General features: G+C 38.1%; 1 protein-coding gene across 1 annotated transcript; it reads right to left on the bottom strand.

Moving 5' to 3' along the window:
* Positions 1-15,794: 15,794 nt before the first annotated feature.
* LOC115213328 (deoxycytidylate deaminase-like) lies at positions 15,795-17,423 on the bottom strand. Its single transcript, XM_029782265.2, has one exon. It carries the CDS (start codon positions 17,155-17,157, stop codon positions 16,600-16,602), a length of 558 nt encoding a protein of 185 aa, XP_029638125.1. The 5' UTR covers positions 17,158-17,423; the 3' UTR covers positions 15,795-16,599.
* Positions 17,424-22,463: the final 5,040 nt, after the last annotated feature.

Raw genomic sequence — 22,463 nt, 5'->3', positions numbered from 1 at the left:
ATTATTTAGATAATTAATTAACTCATTATATTTCATATTCTTAAACGGTGATTATCATTGGCTGTTCTTTGACATGGTTATAGCTGTGGGCTGGAAGTCTGAGTATTGTGAGAATTGTGAATTGTGAGCTTGCAGTTTAGTTTATCTTGGTTACTACGAAGCGAACCTATTACTGATATAGTAAAACTCCAAAGTATTAATCTAGAATCGGGTATCTTTCTGAATTTTATTGATGACTAGCAGTATCGCCCGGCGTTGCTCGGGTTTGAAAGGGAAATAACTATATAAGCATTTATAGAGAGTTATCTCCCTTATATAACCGAGCGAAAATGCATTAAAAATGCGGAAAAATTATGGTAAATTTTTTTTTTAATCGTAGACTCATCGTAGACGTGCGCTAATACCCAGAAGGGCTCGATATGAATCGTGACTATAAGATACCCGGTTTTGGTTAAACTGCACCGCAAAATGTGGGAGTAGTTAGGAATCTAAATCGTAGGAGACAGACACACAACTTCACTTTTATATATAAAGATTTTATCAAGAAACTTTTTACTCATTCTTCCCCGTTCTATTTCAGTCGGTTTGGTGGCAGGAATTTTCATGAAATTGTAATTTTAGTCTTTGGCAGTTAATGTACGCTAGTTTTTTTTTTTTTCACTTTTCTTTCTTTTTTTTTAGTGCTCTATACTCTCTTTTTACTCTTTACTCTTTTACTTGTTTCAGTCATTTGACTGCGGCCATGCTGGAGCACCGCCTTTAGTCGAAGAAATCGCCCCCCCGGGCTTATTCTTTGTAAGCCTAGTACTTATTCTATCGGTCTCTTTTGCCAAACCGCTAAGTGACGGGGACGTAAACACACTAGCATCGGTTGTCAAGCGATGTTGGGGGACAAACACAGACACACAAAAATATACACACACATACATATACTCTCACACACAAACACACACACACACACACATATATATATATATACACACACAGACACATATATTCTCCGTCTTTTCTTTGGATCTTTCCATTTCCTATGTTTCTGACGAAGAGCTCCGCTCGAAACGTTAAACCCTCCTTCTGTCCTTCTTTCCGGAGCGTCCAATAATACTATACTTGTTCCACATCCTCGCATTGTTGTGTTTTCTCTTTGTGTTTTCATAATTGGATTAACTTTATATATATATGTGTGTGTGTGTGTGTGTGTGTGTGTACATATATACGACGGGCTTCTTTCAGTTTCCGTCTACCAAATCCACTCACAAGGCTTTATTATTATTATTATTATTATTATTATTATTATCATTATTATTATTTTACTTTGTCTTCTATATAAAGTTTTGCTATTTACAGAATTTAATGTATCATTGGCGTTATTTTATAATTATTTGTAAAGTTGTTTGTTAGTTGATTATTGTAGGTGTTATACTTTACTTTACAAGTGTTCTATACTTTTGTCTACCTTGATTAATATATTCTTTGATTCTTGGATATCCTTTATATCTTTATATAACGTAACTGATATGAAATATGTCATAAATAGCAGGAACATTTTCATATGACACCGCAAAAAATTGTTGTTGACAGACTTCGGCAGATATTGTTTTCACCTCAATAGACGTCATTGATTGGTTGAAATTGCCGAAAGTTAAGAAATTGAACAACAAATAGCTTACAAACTACAGAATTTTCTCAAGAAAGCCAAGAGAAAAAGATGTTTTATAAACACATTCTACCAGTATACGAAGTTTAAAAGTATTTAGTTACAAAGAAATTATTTTAAAAATCTGCCGGTCAAAGCGAAAAGATCCGCCATGTTCTGCAGGTGTCGGTTAGTTCTTTTCATGGAATGTTCTTAGCTGTTTCAAAAGATACCCGTAGTTTGTTGTTATATATGCAATCCCTGGTTCTGAAGCTGAATTTTCTTCTTCGTTATCTTCTTCTTCATTGTAGATAACGAAACCTATTCGACGCATTCTTTTAACTCGGCCCTCTTAACGATACATCGACATTTATGTGTTTCTTTATTACTCACAAGGGGATAAACATAGAGGGGACAAACAAGGACAAACAAAGGGATTAAGTCGATTACATCGACCCCAGTGCGTAAATGGTACTTAATTTATCGACCCGGAAAGGATGAAAGCAAAGTCGACCTCGGCGGAATTTGAACTCAGAACGTAGTGGCAGACGAAATACGGCTACGTATTTCGCCCGGCGTGCTAACGGTTCTGCCAGCTCGCCGCCTTACGCGTAAAATAAGAAATGCGAAGCTTAAGTTCCAGTACACTGATTTAGCGAGAGTGAAGGAAACAAGGAAGAAAAAAAACAGAAGTTAGAAATAGGTGGGAGGGGAGTCTGTTTCAGTATGTGAATATATACTGGAGTGGCTGTGTGGTAAGTAGCTTGTTTACCAACCACACGGTTCCGGGTTCAGTCCCACTGCGTCTTCTACTATAGCCTCGGGCCGACCAAAGCCTTGTGAGTGGATTTGGTAGACGGAAACTGAAAGAAGCCCGTCGTATATATATGTATATCTATATATATATGTGTGTGTGTGTATATGTTTGTGTGTCTGTGTTTGTCCCCATCCCCAACATCGCTTGACAACCGATGCTGGTGTGTTTACGTCCCTGTAACTTAGCGGTTCGACAAAAGAGACCGATAGAATAAGTACTGGGCTTACAAAGAATAAGTCTTGCGGTCGATTTGCTGATCTACTTTTCACGCAGATATCTGCATCATTACATTAGCATATGTATTTCAAAAGAAAATTTAGCTAAATCTCAGAACATCAATAGAAAAGTAAATAAAATCATTTAAATATTTTTGCACTTTCCTGAAAAAAGAATTTGACTTTAAAAATTGTAGAAAACTGTGGACATAAAAGTGATTCGCACTTTTTTTAATAAATTAAGTACCAGTTACGCACTGGGGTCGATGTAACCTACTTAATCCCTTTGTCTGTCCTTGTTTGTCCCCTCTATGTTTAGCCCCTTGTGGGTAGTAAAGAAATAGGTATTTCGTCTGCCGTTACGTTCCGAGTTCAAATTCCGCCGAGGTCGACTTTGCCTTTCATCCTTTCCGGGTCGATAAATTAAGTACCAGTTACGCACTGGGGTCGATGTAATCGACATAATCACTTTGTCTGTCCTTGTTCGTTCCCTCTATGTTTAGTCCCTTGTGGGCAATAAAGAAATAATATAAAGCTTTTAAGCTACCTTCACTACACTGCACCAGAATATACGACTATACTTTAGAAATCCTGTATCATGATAACCACTGGATTTGTAACATTTGTTGTACCAGACCAATACGAGTATGAAGGACGAGGAACCGGGAATGGCTTTGTACAAACCATGTCCTCTATAATAATATTTATCGTACAGGTTGTTCAGTAAACTAACACTCCCGGGATCTTTTCGGTTTGAACGGCAGTTTTTTCTAGCGGTGTCATATGAAATCGTCACCCATAATTATGACCCTAGTATCAAATTATTGCATTTCAATCTGTTTTAGGGTTAGAGGAAGGGTATCTTTTTTTCTTCACAAATGTAAATAAACCCAATCTGTTTCTTAAACGAGGGACATATTCATACGGCACAGAATGTTTTTTTTACCTCAATAGACGTCGTTGATTGGTTGAAATTGCAGAAATTGAAGAAAAAAAAACAACAAATATCTTACAAACTATAGAATTTTCTCAATAAAGCTAAGAGAAAAAGATGTTTTACAAACACATTCTACCAGTATACGAAGTTTAAAAGCGTTTAGTTACGTGGAAATTATTTTTAAAAACTACCGTTCAAACCGAAAAGATCCAACAAATGCAATTATTTCATTAGCACTTTATTCTATCGCCCTTGGAGTGATGAAAGAATGACAAAGCTAACCTCGACGGGAGGATTTGAACTCAAAACTTGAAAGCATGCAACATAAATATGGCATGACATTTTGTTCGCTGCTCTGCATATTCTGCCAATCTATTGCCCGCTTATTAATGAAACATTAAAAATTGAATCTAACAGCTAACAACATCAAATGTACCCTGTTATTACTATCCTTTAATGTTAAAGTATCTGAAAGGGCAACAGGCAGTGTTTTATTTCCTCAAACTGGCAGTTAATAAAGTAACCAGCAAAACAAAACATGGTTACTTAGGCTGCATGTGAAACTCCTTTCCCGTATTTCTTATTAAATGGAGAAACACCTCCGATATTCTAAATAACCTTTTTTTTTTTTTTGCTTTGTATTTGCATATTGTTAGCTACTTTATTACATAATCTGTTAGCGCTGTTTGGTGAAATGATTAGAAGGAAAGTAGCCACACAATACAATCCACTGATTAGCTTCGAAACGGACAATATCAATCCATCAATGAGTCTTAGAACGGGGTGCAATCAGAAAGTAATAAAAAAAATATATGACCAAATAATGTATCGCCATAACATATTGGAATACTTCACCAATTTTTACCGTACAAGCGGCAGTGAATTACAATTGAAATCATACAGGAATAATATCGGGAGCAGGTAATAAACATGAAATTGTATTGTAAATCAACATATTTCCTATCTTCAATACGATCTAATAACAAAGATTTAGAAATCTAAGTTGCATCATCTAAGGCTACCGAATTGTTTGATTTATTTGGTCATGAATCTGTTATGTTATATTATTCATGTTGTTTGTTGTAACATTTGTCATAACTACTGTCTCTAAAGGTTTGTAATTGAAGATATTTGGATCTTTGCGACAGAGTGATGATATAGGTACCGATTAAAGACCTATCGACATTATTACAAAGCAAGATCTATTTCTGCCAATCATTTATTACTCGTTTCAATTAGCTCAAGTTAAAAAACGACATGATTAACTGCTAATGTGGTCAGCTATCGCTTCATACACCTAGTTCTGTAGTTATCGAATGCTTTCTTCTACAATTAATCAGTATGCGGATCTTTTCGGTTTGAACGCCAGTTTTTAACATAATTTCTAGGTAACTAAACACTTTTAAATTTCGTATACTGGTAGAACGTGTTTATAAAACATCTTTTTCTCTTGGCTTTATTGAGAAAATTCTATAGTTTGTAAGATATTTGTTGTTTTTTTTCTTCTTCAATTTCTGCAATTTCAACCAATCAATGACGCCCATTGAGGTAAAAAAAAACATTCTGTGCCGTATGAATATGTCCCTCGTTTAAGAAACAGATTGGGTTTATTTATATTTGTGAAGAAAAAAAGATACCCTTCCCCCCACACATTACCCTAACCCTAAAACAGATTGAAATGCAATAGATCGATACTAGGGTCATAATTATGGGTGACAATTTCATGACACCACTAGAAAAAAACTGCCGTTCAAACCGAAAAGATCCAAAAACCTATCGACATTATTACAAAGCAAGATCTATTTCTGCCAATCCTTTATTACTCGTTTCAATTAGCTGAAGTTAAAAAACGGCATGTTTTACTGCTAATGTGGTCAGCTATCGCTTCATACACCTAGTTCTGTTGTTATCGAATGCTTTCTTTTGCAATTAATCAGTATGCTTATGAAAACCAGTTTATTCCATAAAGGTGTAAACCAGTTTTCACGTTTTCCAAAACGTGAGCAATACTCGACTGTAGTAGGAAAATTATATTCTAGGTTGCTCGTTACGATCCGTTAATAAGTTGTACGAGATTATATTACTGAGTTGCTACAAGTATCCAGCAAATAACAGCTAGTATATCTTATATAAATAAAAAAGATTTATTGTTGTACATCTTACATTTTTATAGTTTAGTCATATCAGTGTTAAATCTAAAGAGAAGTGTGCCATGAAACACATTATTCTAAATAACATTTTTAATACATATTTCAGTTACTTGTTTAAATCATTTTCTTTAGCATTGTTTGACAATATGATTATCTGAAAGTGATTCTAAAGCGACTTAAACAGTCTGTTATATTTTTGAAATAGGTATTTTTCAGGAAGTAACGAGAAAGTTTGTATCTAAAATCGCTCGATTTTTCTTTTTTTTTTTATTCATTTGCTTTTGCTGGAGCTTTTTTTTCCCCCCATAGTTTTCATACTCATCGACTCGGAAATATATATGCCAAGAAAATAAACAAGAGTACTGTCTTGTTAATAAGTAACTGAAGCCTGGTCGTCTTCAAATTTCCATTTTTCTCTGATATGCCAATGAACTATTATTAACCATAGTTAGGACAGTGGGTGGCAGAAGCGGTTGAGCATCAAGCAAAATGCATGAGATGTTTATGTCTTTGTTGATGTTCAGAGTTCAGTGCTGCATATCAACAACAAGCAGGAAGAGCCAATTACAATCGTGGGGGCACTGAGGGGGACGTTAGTGAGTTTGACTATCTTGGCAGCAAGATCAGCAAATCAGGTGGATCAGACGAGGACATCACGGCAAGCAAGAAGGCTTGGCAAGCCTTCGCTATTCTTCGGCCGGTATGGAAGTCCACTACCATCTCAACTCGAACTAAACTCTGGTTATTTAGTTCAAACGTAAAATCTGTGCTTTTGTATGGCTCTGAAACATGGCGAGCCACCTGCAGCAACTACAAGAAGATCCAGACTTTCATCAACAAATGTCTCCGGCAGATCCTCCATCTGAAGTGGTTAGACAGAGTACCAAACTCCGACTTGTGGGAAAGGGCCAACCAAGAGCCCATACATGTTCAGATTAGACGAAGGAAATGGAGGTGGATCGGACACACACTGTAGAAAAAACCCTCAGATGTGACACGACAAGCACTTGACTGGAATCCGCAGGGAAAAAGGAAGCAAGGACGCCCGAAGCAGACATGGAAGCGGAGCATTTTGGACGAGCTCAGGACCGCCGGCCTGACATGGGAAGCAGCCAAGAAACACGCCAATGAGCGCAAAAAGTGGAAAACAACTGTTGAGGCCCAATGCTCCACAAGGGGCAAAAAAGATTAAGAAGTCGACTGTGCATTCCATCCTTCCGAGGTTGATAAAAACATTACCAAGACTGCCCTGGTCAAGGATGTTACATATATACAGATGTGTGTTTTTCTATGTACCTATATATACATATTGTTTTTTAGGATTATATAAAAAGACAACAAACAGAAAATATGACATACCTGTATCTCTCTATATAAACGGTAGTTTGTCTGTCTGTGTGTCTGTCAGGTTGTACCCTCACCCTGACCACGGCTTTCAACCGATTCTGATGAAACTTGACACACACATAGCCCAATGTCATAATTCAAAACTAACGCAGCGAAAATTTTGAAAAGTTCCCGCAGTTCTGAAGAAAATCGATAAATTCGACATGGGGTCGAGAATCTAAGCTTTTTATATGCAACACATTTTCTGTTGTAGTTTTCGCAACTTGCAATCGATTTTCACCAAACTCATGGTGAAGCTTAATGTTACCCTAAGAAACTTAATTCTGACGTTAGTTTTCCATGCAATACCTTACCATCAGAAAAAATCGATAAAATCATGCCATTTTGGGAAATCGCGTTCAAATTCAAGATGACATATTTTCGACAATATCTTTCACAAATTGGCAGGAATTTTTAACTCTCGGAACACGTGGGGTAAGTATCCCAAAATGTATTAAAAAATGTACAAAAACAGCAAAAAAGCGGGCAGCAATGTGGGTGACAACAACGAAAAAGTCAAAAGTGACCAAACTGAACAAACGAATGGAAAAGGTTTTTTGGTGCACACGACAAAAGCGGTTTATAATAAACCAAGAGTTTGCAAGTAGCGACCGAGGACCCTTAGGGTACGTCAAAAATTTAAGGTAAAACGTTTGGGGTGGTAGTTATAAAGAAAGTTTAAACAAAAAAAGTATTCGAATAACTTGCGGCTGCAGTAGCTATTAGCAGAAGCGGCGGTGTTGGGGGTAAAGTCTCGAATGTAATTTCTTCCCGGTAGGAATTGGTTGGGTTGAATTATCGATAGCTGTTTGATAGTTATTTGGGAGTGAAGAGAAGACATTGCAACCTACACATGCGCCTTCGTTCCCTAGAGGGAAAGGACTAGATTGGGATTAGTCGTTGCCTACTAGGGTCTCTTACATACCCGGGCAACGCCGGGCTATGCTGCTAGTGTATGTATAAATGGAGAACAGGACAAGTAAATATACAGAAAGGACTTTTCATCAATTGTCGGCTGTCTATCAACTCTTCATTTCGATATCGTTCAGTTTCTGTCTACCTACTTGTGAAGGAACGTGGTTTAGTGGTTAGAGTATTCAGCTCACTATCGTATGTTCGCGAGTTCGATTCCTGTCTGCGTGTCGTAACCTTGAGCAAGACAGTATTTTTCGTTGCTCATATCCATTCAGGTGGCAAAAAAAGCGTTGTACCTCTTAATTCAAAGTGCCAGTCTTGTCATGTTCTATGCCACTGAATCTCCCAGAGATTCACGAGCAGGGTGTTCGGTTGATCGAATCAATTGGAACACTCGTCGTCGTAACTGACGAAGAATCATTCCGGAACCAAATCCACTCGCAAGGCTTTGATCAGCTCAGAGCTTATAACAGAAGGCACTTGCCCAAGATGCACATAATAGACAGAACATAAACCCAAATGGTCGAGAAACAAGTTTGTTAACCACCAACGCCCGACATTTATTATTAGTTTTCTCTTTTTTTTTATTAATTAATTAATTTTTTTATTAATTAATTTATTTGTCATTCCCCTCAATTTTCGTAACATGAATTATATAAGGAGACCACAGGGACAGCAGATGTCTTCTATACATAATGCATATCGTGGCACTCCGTCAGTTCCAGTTGATCCGATCAACGGAACAGCCTACTCGTGAAATTAACGTGCAAGTGGCTGAGCACTCCACAGACGTGGTTACTCTTAACGTAGTTCTCGGTGGAGATTCAGCGTGACACAGAGTGTGACGAGGCTGACCCTTTGAAGTACAGGTACAACAGAAACAGGAAGAATGAGTGAGAGAAAGTTGTGGTGAAAGAGTACAGCTGGGTTCGCCACCACCCCATGTGGTGTTTTCGCTCAATAAACACTTACAACGACCGGTCTGGGAATCGAAACCGCGAACCCGCTACCCTAACTACTGGGCCATTGCGCCTCCACAATGCAAATGATATAATGATAAAAGAATGTTTGTTCTGCTCTAGATAAATAAGACTAATTTTTACTGTCCCTTTAGTAAAAGTTGTTTTTTTTTTCTCTCATAGATATTAAACTTATATATATATATATTGGAAGCACTCCGTCGGTTACGACGACGAGGGTTCCGGTTGATCCGAATCAACGGAACAGCCTGCTCGTGAAATTAACGTGTAAGTGGCTGAGCACTCCACGGACACGTGTACCCTTAACGTAGTTCTTGGGGATATTCAGCGTGACACAGAGAGTGACAAGGCCGGCCCTTTGAAGTACAGGTACAACAGAAACAGGAAGTAAGAGTGAGAGAAAGTTGTGGTGAAAGAGTACAGCAGGGATCACCACCATCCCCTGCCGGAGCCTCGTGGAGCTTTTAGGTGTTTTCGCTCAATAAACACTCACAACGCCCGGTCTTTTCAGAATCCAGCTATATCTTATTCTATATATTCTTACTGAAGTAGAAAGATAATATAAATTGCAATCAGCATAAATAAAATATAAGATGTGATGGGGATGGATGCCATCCCTATCACATCTTATATTTTGCGAAACACTTTTTCTCTCCCTCACACACACACACACACATACACATCAACGCACAACTTCTCTCTCCCTCACACACACACTTTCGCTTGGCTACGGCTAGAAGGGACTTAACTCATGTTAGCAAAATGTGTGTGTGTGCGTGCGTGCGTGCGCGTCCTTTATACAAATCCACAATTTTTCAGTTAGAGGGCTTGCACTTTCTATGGTCATTCAAAACCATCCAAGGGTGGTCGTGCACATCTTTACATTTCCCCAGTCACCCCTCAAAGCCATTAAAAAATTAATAGAAGTGACCTTTTTGTGAATTTTCTATCCAAAACCCAATCAAAATGCCCGAAACTTGATACGCCAATTGAATGCCAGCTTGCTGTATGTGATTGGTCGGAGATTTGGACAGTAATCGCGTGTATGTGCGCATGCACGCAGCTGTATATGCATGCACTAGCACTAGCACTATGACCCGGCGTTGCCAGGTCATAGTGCTAGTATCGAATAAAGTGAGATATGCCAGTGGCATGTAAAAGCACCCACTACACTCTCGGAGTGGTTGGCGTTTGGAAGAGCATCCAGAGATATGCCGACCAATGCCTTGTGAGTGAATTTGGTAGACGAAAACTGAAAGAAGTCTGTCGTATATACGTATAGATAATATATATATATATATATATGTGTGTGTTTGTCCCCCTAGCATTGCTTGACAACCGATGCTGGTGTGTTTTCGTCCCCGTCACTTAGCGGTTCGGCAAAAGAGACCGATAGAATAAGTACTGGGCTTACAAAGAATAAGTCCCGGGGTCAATTTGCTCGACTAAAGGCGGTGCTCCAGCATGGCCGCAGTCAAATGACTGAAACAAGTAAAAGATAAAAACGAAGATGCTAATCCCTTGGTTAGTCAATCAGGGAGTAAAACAAGGTATCATATTCAATGACTAGCATAGCAGTATCATTATCAAGCTTTTGTTGATTAGAAGATTTTTCCACCTAGATACACATGAAAGTCTTATGAGAGCAATGCAAGCCATGTATAGTGACACTATCAGCAAGGAAGAAGTTATGTATTCAGCAAGAAATTTAGCATGCAGTTGGATGTCCACTGAGCTTCCTACTATAGTTCTCCAAACCATAACAGAAGAATTGAAAACTAATCACCATGAGAATTCAAGTCATTAGTGCCTTAATTCTTAATTCAATGCTTCTGTAGACACTGTCAGCTCTGATACCTATTTCTTTACTACCCACAAGGAGCTAAACACAGAGGGGACAAACAAGGACAGACAAACGGATCAAGTCGATTACATCAACCCCAGTGTGTAACTGGTACTTAATTTATCGATCCCGAAAGGATGAAAGGCAAAGTCGACCTCAGCGGAATTTGAACTCAGAACGCAGCGGCAGGCAGAATACCACGAAGCATTTCGCCCAGCATGCTAACATTTCTGCCAGCTCGCCGCCCTAGTCAGTTCTGATACCATGTAAAAAGCACTGGTGACGGTATTACATAAAAAGGCGGTGAGCTGGCAGAAACGTTAGCACGCCAGGCGAAATGCGTAGCAGTATTTCATCTGCAGTTACGTTCTGAGTTCAAATTCCGCCAAGGTCGACTTTGCCTTTCATCCTTTTGGGGTCGATTAAATAAGTACCAATTACACACTGGGGTTGATATAATCGACTTAATCCGTTTGTCTGTCCTTGTTTGTCCTCTCTGTGTTTAGCCCCTTGTGGGTAGTAAAGAAATAAGTATTTCATCTGCCGCTACGTTCTGAGTTCAAATTCCGCCAAGGTCGACTTTGCCTTTCATCCTTTCGGGGTCGATAAATTAAGTACCAGTTACGCACTGGGGTCGATATAATCGACTTCATCCATTTGTCTGTCCTTGTTTGTCCTCTCTGTGTTTAGCCCCCTGTGGGTAGTAAAGAAATAGGTATTACATAAAAAGCATCAGTGATAGTGCCATGTAAAAAGCACTGGTGATGGTGCCATGTAAAAGTTACCAGCCTCGATGCACTGGCATAGTTCTCAGGGTCGTTGAGGCACACAAGTCAACACAAGGATTGAACCTTGTGGTGGAAGCTGACGATTAACTTCTTTGAAATGTTCAGAAGACTCCCTAGAAGTAGTTGATTGCTTCTGCTACCTAGTTCACCTAATTAACAATACTCACAGATGTTTGGAAAGTATAGTAGGCTGAATAAGAATGAAGTGGAAAAAAGTTCAGAGAATTCTGATGATTATGATGATGGGGACAGTGCACTACTGCAGATATGTGTGTATGAGTGGATCAAGAAGTTAAGTTAAGTTAATTTTTTGGCTCAAAAAGCAAAAAGCAAGGCCATGTAGGGGGTCATGGAGTTATGTACAGGGAGGGTGTTCATGCAAAGAGTTCGGGCCATTTCTGGTCAAGAGAGACTTTGAACCGAGTGGTCGTCGGCAGCTTATTCCACGGATCCGCAACCCGGACGGAGAAAGCCCCTCTCCTTCGATTGAGGAGTTGCCAGGCAAGCATGCTGCATGAAGAGGGGGCAGGACACCCATCAGCCCCCACCACTGATGAGAAGATTCCGCAAGCTTGACAGATGGTAATGGTGAACCAGTTCACCATTACCATCTCTCAGATCACTGCTCTTTGTTATTCTTTGGTGCTCATTGCTAGTGGAGTGACTATGCTTACACTGTGATGCCAGAAAGAAAAATGGCCCAATCAGACTCAAACTTTGATCACGTCACCAAAATAGTACCAACTATAAGTATGCATGCACTGAAGGCAGTGTGACAACAATAAAGATTTGTTATGGCAAGAGTGCAGATAATTTTTGACCTTATCTCGTATGTGTGTACATACTTATGTCTTATTTTTTTACTTGTTTTAATCATTAGACTGCAGCCATGATGGAACACACCTTGAAGAATTTTAGCCTCAGGAATTTTTTTCTTAAGCTGAGTACATATTGCTTCAGTCTCTTTTGCTGAACCACTAAGTTATGGGGATGTAAACTCACCAAAAATAGTTGTCAAGCAGTGAAGGGGGTGGAGTGGGGGGAACACACACACACATACATACCTGTTTTTGTATTACCCACAAGGGGCGAACAAAGAAGGGACAATACAACCTGATTCACGAATGATTTTACACAAAGGATGAAATTAAAAATTTACACATAATTACAAACATATAATGAAATCGGAGAAATCGAATGCTAAGACAGACTGGAAGACATTACGGATGGAGTGGAGGGACAGGTTTAGCTTGGACCCCACGAGCCCCGCCTCGCCACTGATACCTGGGTTTCGTCCTGTTTTGCATTCATGCGGTTCCATCCACACGCAATATCCGTGCTACTTTCTTCCATCGATTTTCAAACACTGGCTCAGTCAGGCATTTTCTGTCTAGCCCTATTTTCCTTTTCAGGTGAAAGATGAAGTAATTCACCAATCCAGGGCCAGAGATGAAATTGCCTGACTCTATACCTTTCAGCCTCGTCTTCCAAATCACCTCTCACGCAAATGCAACTACAACGAGAAAACAATTCTTACCTTCTTTCAAGGGGAAATCCAGTGGGTCAATCTTTACAATAGACTCAGTCGACAGCTGTACTCTTTGTGTACGTGACAACAGTTGTTCGGCATAAAACACACACACATACATACCATCATCATCACCGTTTAACATCCATCTTTCATGGATGCGTGAGTGGGACGGTTGAGAGGAGCTGGCCAGGTAGAAAAACTACCCTAGACTTCTGTACCTGATTTGGCAGGATTTTACAGCTGGATGCCCTTCCCGACATCAACCACTCTGCTTCTTTCAGTTTCCATCTACCAAATACACTCACAAATTTTTTGGTCGGCCTGAGGCTATAGTAGAAAACACCTGTCCAAGGTGCCACATAGTGGGACTGAACCCAGATATAAATCATTGGGAAACAAACTTCTAAATACACAGCCATGACTTACCAGACCCCGGTCGAACCGTCCAACCAATGCTAGCATGGAAAACGGACATTAAATGATGATGATGATGACCTAATCAGAGAAGAAAGTATACAATACCTTTAGCCTTTGCAAGCTTTGTCAGTGTCATGAAAACAAAAGAGTGTATTTTCAATTTCAACTCACCTGCATTTTCCTGCATAAAAATCAAATTTTTAAAACCAAAGTTTACAACCAAAAAAGTTAAGCCAATTTATACACAAAGACGACTTTGGAGGACCAAAATTTCCATGTGAAATGCAACAGGATATGGGAAGATAATGATGATGTCTGAATGTTTTACACTACATGTTTATACAATATATTGTGTCGACATATAGGCTGGAAAAATTGAAAAGGCAGCGAGCTGGCAGAAACGTTAGCGCGCTGGGCAAAATGCTTAGCTCTATTTTGACAGTCATTACATTCTGAGATCAAATTCCGCCGAGGTCGACATTGCTTTTCATCCTTTCGGGGTTGATAAAATAAGTACTAGTTACTCACTGGGGTCGATATAATCGACTTAATCCGTTTGTCTGTCCTTGTTGTCCCGTCTATGTTTAGACCCTTGTGGGCAGTAAAGAAATATATATGCTGGAAAATACAATATGACTTCTGGCTGCAACAGGTGAATTTCACAGAAAAATATCTTCAATGAAATGTTATGAAGAAGTAAGAATATGAAATTTTTGAGGATAGTTCATCAGTAAAGTTAGAAAAACATTAAGAATTGATAACATTTATTTCAAGATAGAAAAATATAAATCAACAGAACAACTGACTACATTATAAAGATTGCATATTCCAAACAATACTTTTTAATTTTTATATTTCATAGTATTAGACATTTGTTATATATCACTTTTATATGATACCTGATATTATTTCATTTGCTCTCACAGTTAAAACTTTAAGATCTTTTCACTTTGACCAGTAGATTTTTAAAATAATTTCTTTGTAACTGAACACTTTCAAACTTCATATACTGGTAGTGTGTTACATAAAACATCTTTTTCTCTTGGCTTTCTTGAGAAAATTCTGTAGTTTGTAAGCTATTTGTTGTTACAAACTACAGAATTTTCTCAAGAAAACATGAGATGTTTTATGTAACACATTCTACCAGTATACAAAGTTTTAAAGTATTTAGTTACAAAGAAATTATTTTTAAAATCTGCCTGTCAAAGTGAAAAGATCCAAACTTTAAGACTTTAATTACATAGATCAGTGGTTCTCAACCACTTTTCACCTATCGACCCCTTTCATTTCCATTTTACACAGGTGAATCACCCATAGCCGTTCGTCGTTTAAAGAAATCCTATTATACTTTTATAATATTATGAAGAATTGTATTAAAAAAAAAATAAAATATTTTGTGTGTTGTACAAATAGAACCAATTTAATGTAGATGAAAATTTTAGCAACAAAACCTTACATGGACCCCCTCAGGGTCCATATAAATCCCAGTTGTGAACCACTGACAGAGATATTCTGTATCTTTTAGGATATGAATAGAAATAATTCCATTGCTTGTTTCCTCTGCTTTATTTGGGTCATCTGACGTTGACAGTTTGGGGATGTGTACAACATAGATTATGAATAAAATATTCATAAGGAAATTCCGAGAATTAGTGGAATTTGAAACTATGGTTGAAAAATTCAGACAATAACATGCTTATCAAGATTTGAATGAATAGTTTTTAAAATAAAGAATAAAATTCAAATAAACTTGAAAATTAAACAAAGACTACAATGTTTAGTCTAAGAATTAAACGGGAAAAAAACAAGAATAAAACATTAAAAATAGGCACAATTATTTCAGGGACTAACATAATGAAAACTAAGGAAATTAACACATAATTAACCTAATAAAACTAATTTTTTTTTCATGGTTTGGTCTGACCTGTGAGGGTCTGCACTGGTGACCTTTCGTAGGCGACTCCGAAACTGTTTGAGTTGATGTAACTGGTACTACTAGCGAACAGTGGTGCGGGTGCGCGCTAGCTAGTCGTAAGTAGTCGATCCTACAACGACTTGCGCATATGTTTGTATTTCAAGGCTGAATACATATCAAAGAAAATTAAATAATATTTTTCGAACAAAATAAATAATTTTTTAAACTAAGTAAATAAATTATTTTTATAAACAAACTAAGGTTAGAGTTAGGGTTGGGTTTAGGGTTAAAAAATTAGGGTTAAGGTTAGGGTTAAAAAGTCGTTGTAGGATCGACTACTTACGACTTGCTAGCGTGAGTGTGCGAGTGCGCGCACCGGGACCACAGTTCGCTAGTAGAACCGATGTAACTGATGTTCTTGAACAACTCCAGAAAAGATATTCCAAGAGTTAACGTCTCAGAAGGATCAGGTGTAGTGTTTTATGCAAATGAATAAGAGACGAGAGGGTAGAGGGAGTCGGGTGATCCTGAGTAGAATAGGTATGAGATAAAACAGCTCCAGTGAATAGTGGGTATGTAGTAGAAAAGCTAGTGAGATGACGCAACATCCTGGGTGGAAGTCGGATAACTTTTTATTAGATGGAGTTAGAGGGAATATTGGCACTAGCGTAGCTAGAATCTGTGCTGCCCGGGGATGCCTTTCTGTTTGCTGCCCCCGGACCATCACAAAAAAAAAAACATTATCTACAGCAGACTCAAAGGTGGTGCCTCTTTAAAAGTGCGGCCCAAAATGCACACACACCCCACCCCAGCTACGCTACTGCGTATTGGAACAAATGTGGATAGTTTCCTTTTCTTAGAAAGAGGCAGTTAAAATATTATGTACACACAAACGAAAACAAAATGGAATAAAAATGTTCGTTAAAAATACAGCAGTTAATATTTCATATAAAAATTAGAAAATCTTCACCAGTTCCATTAATTTTAGCTAGAAAATATAACAGGATATCATTATGAAAAGGCAATGTTGGCAATATAATGAATTCCAAGTGTTTATGTTCGCATCTGACTAAAGTGAAAGTTCAGAAATGGGAGACAAAACTGAACTTATAATCGGGTCTTTCTTTTCTTTTAATGAAGTAAAATCTATAACAATTTGTCCGTTTGTAGGTCGATACTGGCGATATTTTATTTCAGCACGATCCAACATAATTCGAGAAGCTTTAGAGGTAATTTGGTCCTTATATTTATCCGAATAGTATATGACTTCTTTAATTCCAGACTGTATAATGACTTTAGCACATTCATTGCAAGGAAACAAACCAACATATATAGTGCAATTGCGAACGTCTGCAGAATTCTTATTGAGAATTGCATTAAGCTCAGCATGACATACGTAGAGATTTTTGTTTTCTAGCTCAGTGACACCTTCATTGCACCAAGGAAAATCATCGTCACTACAACCACGAGGCATACCGTTATATCCGATGCCAACAATACGTCTATCTTCGTTAACAATACAAGCTCCTACCTGAGTCCGTGGGTCTTTGCTACGTTGAGCAGAGAGGAAAGCCACTGACATGAAGTAATCATCCCATTCAAGGTAACCTTGCCGCTTTTTAGACATGCTTGATGCAACACCGTTAACTGAAGTACCTTCTGCCGTAGTGATTCAAATACGTAAGATTTTGCGGGAAATATTTACCGCTTACGTCCTCAAGCTTATTAGAAACGCAATATGCTTCTAGTCATCTCCCTTGCTTATATAGCGCTATTTATGTCCCTTACATTTAGTCCACCCACTATCTATCTATCTATGTCGAACGACTGCTGTCGCGTGTGGGACAAGTCGGTTTATCAGCCGAGTATATCGTCAATATTGTCACGCCTCCTTCAAACGGGAAGGAAGAGCTATTTTCATCATTCTTGTGGCTATGGCGAAAGAATGTATCTAGTGAACAAACACTTTCCTCTCTGGTCAATTTCTCATCAACTTCTTCAAAAGAGATGGGTGAATGTAGTAAGGATGGCACGTATGAATGACGAAAACACCTTGAGCATAATTCTATGAACCCGAAAAAATTTAAAACAGAGGGTTACCTATTTGCAAACAAATGTGGTAACCCATGCCAGTGACACATAAAAAGCACCATCCGAACTTGGCAGATGCCAGTGCCGCCTGACTGGCGTCCATATCGGTGACACATAAAAGCACCAACTGATCGTAGCCGTTTGCCAGCCTGCTCTGGCTCCTGTGCTGGTGGCACGTAAAAAACATCCACTACACTCACGTAGTGGTTGGCATTACAAAGGGCATCCAGCTGTAGAAACACTGCCAAATTAGACTGGAGCCTGGTGCAGCCTGCATGGCTTACCAGACCCCGGTTGAACCGTCCAACCCATGCTAGCATGGTAAAGGGACATTAAATGATGATGATAATGATGACCTAATCAGAGAAGAAATTATACAATACCTTTAGCCTTTGCAAGCTTTGTCAGTGTCATGAAAACAAAATAAAAATAATAATAATAATAATAATTGTGTACAGTGCTCAGGTGCACTACAACTCATCTAAAGTGTATATATAATCAGGTGTAGTTTCGACGGATTTCGGGAAGCATGAGGGCCTTAAAGGATGCAGTGTCATGGCAGTCAACAACTGATGCAGGCAGTTATTCCACGCTTCAGCAACCCTGAGCGTGAAAAAATGTTTCCGAAAGTCATGGGAGCTGTGCTGTTTTCTGACTTTGTAGGCATGTCCACGTGTGTTAGACACATGGAGATCAAAAAGGTGTTCAGTGTTGTTGTTGGTGAGGTGGTTGATAACCTTGTGGGTGTTTACCAAGTCCGTCGCTAGACGCCGGAGCTCCAGTGAATCCATGCCCAGGGAAACAATGCGCTCAGAATATGGTAGGTGTCTGATGGAGGGTATGCGTTTGGTTGCACGTCTCTGGACAGATTCCAGGAGGTCATGGTTCTGAGCAAGATAGGGATTCCAAACTGATGATGCGAATTCCAAGTGTGGTCATACCATAGCTGTATACAGTTTTAAATAGATGGCTGGAGAGCGGCTAACAAAAGTCTTGCTGAGTGATGCCAAGACACCCTCGGCCTTCTTGACAATTTTAGAGATATGCTTTGTCCAACGCAAATCACTGCTGACAGTGATGCCTAGGTCAAGCTCGCAAGAGGATTTCTTGATATCAGTGTTGTGGAGGGAGTATGTGGACGCAGGGTTTTTTCTCCCAAAATGCATGGTGGTACACTTGTCCACAGCCAGTTTCAGTTGCCAGTCTGTGATCCATTGCTGCATTGTGTCTAGGTCTGATTGCAGGAAAGAGTTGTAGACATCAGGATCAGTCCTCTTGATTTCAAGGTACAGCTTGATGTCGTCTGTATATTTCAATACTGTGGCATTCTTTAAATTGGCATCTATGTCATTAATGTATGCCACAAACAGGAGGGGACCAAGGACAGATCCCTGTGGTACACCCGATGACATCTCATATGGTGTAGAGTGCTGTCCTAGAACTGTGACTACCTCCTTTCGGCTGAGGATGAAGGATTTCAACCAGTTAAAAAGGTCATCCCCCACACCTATTGCAGAGAGTTTCACCATAAGCCTTTTGTGTGGCACAGAGTTGAAAGCCTTAGCAAAGTCAATGTATTTTCAATTTCAACTCACCTGCATTTTCCAGCATAAAAATCAAATTTTTAAAACCAAAGTTTACAACCAAAATAGTTAGGCTAATTTATACACAAAGGCGACTTTGGAGGACCAAAATTTTTATGTGAAATACAACAGGATATGGGAAGATAATGATGATGTCTGAATGTTTTACACAACATGTTTATACAATATATTGTGTTAACATATATGCTGGAAAAATTGAAAAGGCAGCCGAGCTGGCAGAAACGTTAGCACGCTGGGCAAAATGCTTAGCTGTATTTTGACAGTCATTACATTCTGAGATCAAATTCCGCCGAGGTTGACATTGCTTTTCATCCTTTCGGGGTTGATTAAATAAGTACTAGTTACGCACTGGGGTCGATATAATCGACTTAATCCGTTGTCTGTCCTTCTTTGTCCTCTCTGTGTTTAGCCCCTTGTGGGTAGTAAAGAAATAGGTATTTTGTCTGTCGTTACGTTCTGAGTTCAAATTACGCCAAGGTCGATTTTGCCTTTCATCCTTTCGGGGTCGATAAATAAACTACCAGTTAACGCACTGCGGTCGATGTAATCAACTTAATCCCTTTGTCTGTCCCCTCTATGTTTAGCCCCTTGTGGGCAGTAAAGAAATATATATGCTGGAAAATACAATATGACTTCTGGCTGCAACAGGTGAATTTCACAGAAAAATATCTTCAATGAAATGTTATGAAGAAGTAGAAAGAATATGAAATTTTTGAGGATAGTTCATCAGTAAAGTTAGAAAAACATAAGAATTGATAACATATTTATTTCAAGATAGAAAAATATAAATCAACAGAACAACTGACTACATTATAAATATTGCATATTCCAAACAATACTTTTTAATTTTTATATTTCATAGTTTAAGACATTTGTTATATATCACTTTTATATGATACCTGATATTATTTCATTTGCTCTCACAGTTAAAACTTTAAGATCTTTTCACTTTGACCAGTAGATTTTTAAAATAATTTCTTTGTAACTGAAAACTTTCAAACTTCATATATTGGTAGTGTGTTACATAAAACATCTTTTTCTCTTGGCTTTCTTGAGAAAATTCTGTAGTTTGTAAGCTATTTGTTGTTACAAACTACAGAATTTTCTCAAGAAAACCATGAGAAGATGTTTTATGTAACACATTCTACCAGTATACAAAGTTTTAAAGTATTTAGTTACAAAGTAATTATTTTAAAAATCTGCCGGTCAAACTGAAAAGATCCAAACTTTAAGACTTTAATTACATAGATAAGTGGTTCTCAACCACTTTTCACCTATGGCCCCCTTTGATTCCCAATTTACACAGGTGAATCACCCATAGCCGTTCGTCGTTTAAAGAAATCCTATTATACTTTTATAATATTATGAAGAATTGTATTAAAACAAAACTAAAATATTTTGTGTATTGTACAAATAGAACCAATTTAATGTAGATGAAAATTTTAGCAACAAAACCTTACATGGTCCCCCTCAGGGTCCATATAAATCCCAGTTGTGAACCACTGACAGAGATATTCTGTATCTTTTAGGATATGAATAGAAATAATTCCATTGCTTGTTTCCTCTGCTTTATTTGGGTCATCTGACGTTGACAGTTTGGGGGTGTGTACAACATAGATTATGAATAAAATATTCATAAGGAAATTCCGAGAATTAGTGGAATTTGAAACTATGGTTGAAAAATTCAGACAATAACATGCTTATCAAGATTTGAATGAATAGTTTTTAAAATAAAGAATAAAATTCAAATAAAATTCAAATAAACTTGAAAGTTAAACAAAGACTACAATGTGAATAATCTAAGAATTTAAAAGTGCGGCCCAAAATGCACACATACCCCACCCCAGCTACGCTACTGCGTATTGGAACAAATGTGGATAGTTTCATTTTCTTAGAAAGAGGCAGTTAAAATTTTATGTACACACAAACGAAAACGAAATGGAATAAAAATTTTCGTTAAAAATACAGCAGTTAATATTTCATATAAAAATTAGAAAATCTTCACCAGTTCCATTAATTTTAGCTAGAAAATATAACAGGATATCATTATGAAAAGGCAATGTTGGCAATATAATGAATTCCAAGTGTTTTTGTTCGCATCTGACTAAAGTGAAAGTTCAGAAATGGGGGATATAAAAATAGTTACGTGATCCTATTCTTATTAATATATTTTACTGACTATATTTTACATGCAGCGGCAATACACATAAGTTTGTAATGACAACAAGATTTCTTTTTAAGATATATACATTATTTATTTTACATATTTTACAATCATGTTTGATGTTGGAAGTTGTAAGTGTTCGCATGTTTTTGTGTCTGTGTGTTCGTTAGGCGTAAAAAGGTACTGACCAGTGAATTGTCGATGGGATTTGATTCACAGTTAATGTTGTTGGTATCGGCTTGGCAACAGGTAATAACAGATGGCTTAAGGTAGTTCTTAGAAGAAACTAGAACCCAAGAACAGATAATTGATTTACCGTTTATGAGGTACACTGTAAGAGTTCTATATCAAGGTATTGCGTGTCGCAGTTGAGATTAATTGAATCACTCGTTGTGTTTCTCTTTCTCTTGATATGAATATACTTCCAGACATGTTACTGTAGCCGTTTTCTTCGTGGCGAGAATTTCACCTAACCGCTATAGTTGAATCTGTTGTCGTCTCGTGTACAATTTAAATCTTCGATGTTTGTCGATTGGTTCTTGCTGCTTCTTCATCAGATGTTCTGCTTGGTTATTGTTCTCTAGTTATAGATATCTTGTAACCGTTTTCTTCATGGTGATATTTCACACTAACAGTATGTTAGGTATCTGTAACATCTTGTATAATGGTGGTCGCTTGCCTCGAAACTGGAACTTGGTCGAGTATTCTCTGTGTGGTCAGAGACTTAGCTCTTAAAAGAACTAAAAGCCTACGACGAGCTCTGTGTGGTCAGAGGTTCGCCTGAGAAGGACTGGAAACCTAAGACGAGCTCTGTGTGGTCAGAGGTTCGCCCTGAGAAGGACTGGAAACCTAAGACGAATATTTTTCTGAGAAACCTTGTTTTATAAGCTTCACCAGGCTCCCAGTGAACTTCAGAAATGGAAAGCTGTGATTGGCTGCTTGGACTATGGCGCGAAAATAAGTCGAGACATTTTGCGCCAAGTTATAACCAGCGGTGCGAGCGTAGTAGAGACCAACGTGTCAGCCAATCGAATTAGTGTTTACAACAATGTTAAACTAGCCAAAGCTGTTTGT

This window comes from Octopus sinensis, linkage group LG1 (genome assembly GCF_006345805.1).
Source record: "Octopus sinensis linkage group LG1, ASM634580v1, whole genome shotgun sequence".
Taxonomy (NCBI): domain Eukaryota; kingdom Metazoa; phylum Mollusca; class Cephalopoda; order Octopoda; family Octopodidae; genus Octopus; species Octopus sinensis.
The sequence above is the reverse complement of the archived record's forward strand: the minus strand, read 5'-3'. Positions and strand labels throughout refer to the sequence as shown.

What these genes read in the sequence shown, in the direction of transcription:
- LOC115213328 (XM_029782265.2), bottom strand. Translation starts at nt 17,157, where the DNA reads ATGTCTAAAAAGCGGCAAGGTTACCTTGAATGGGATGATTACTTCATG.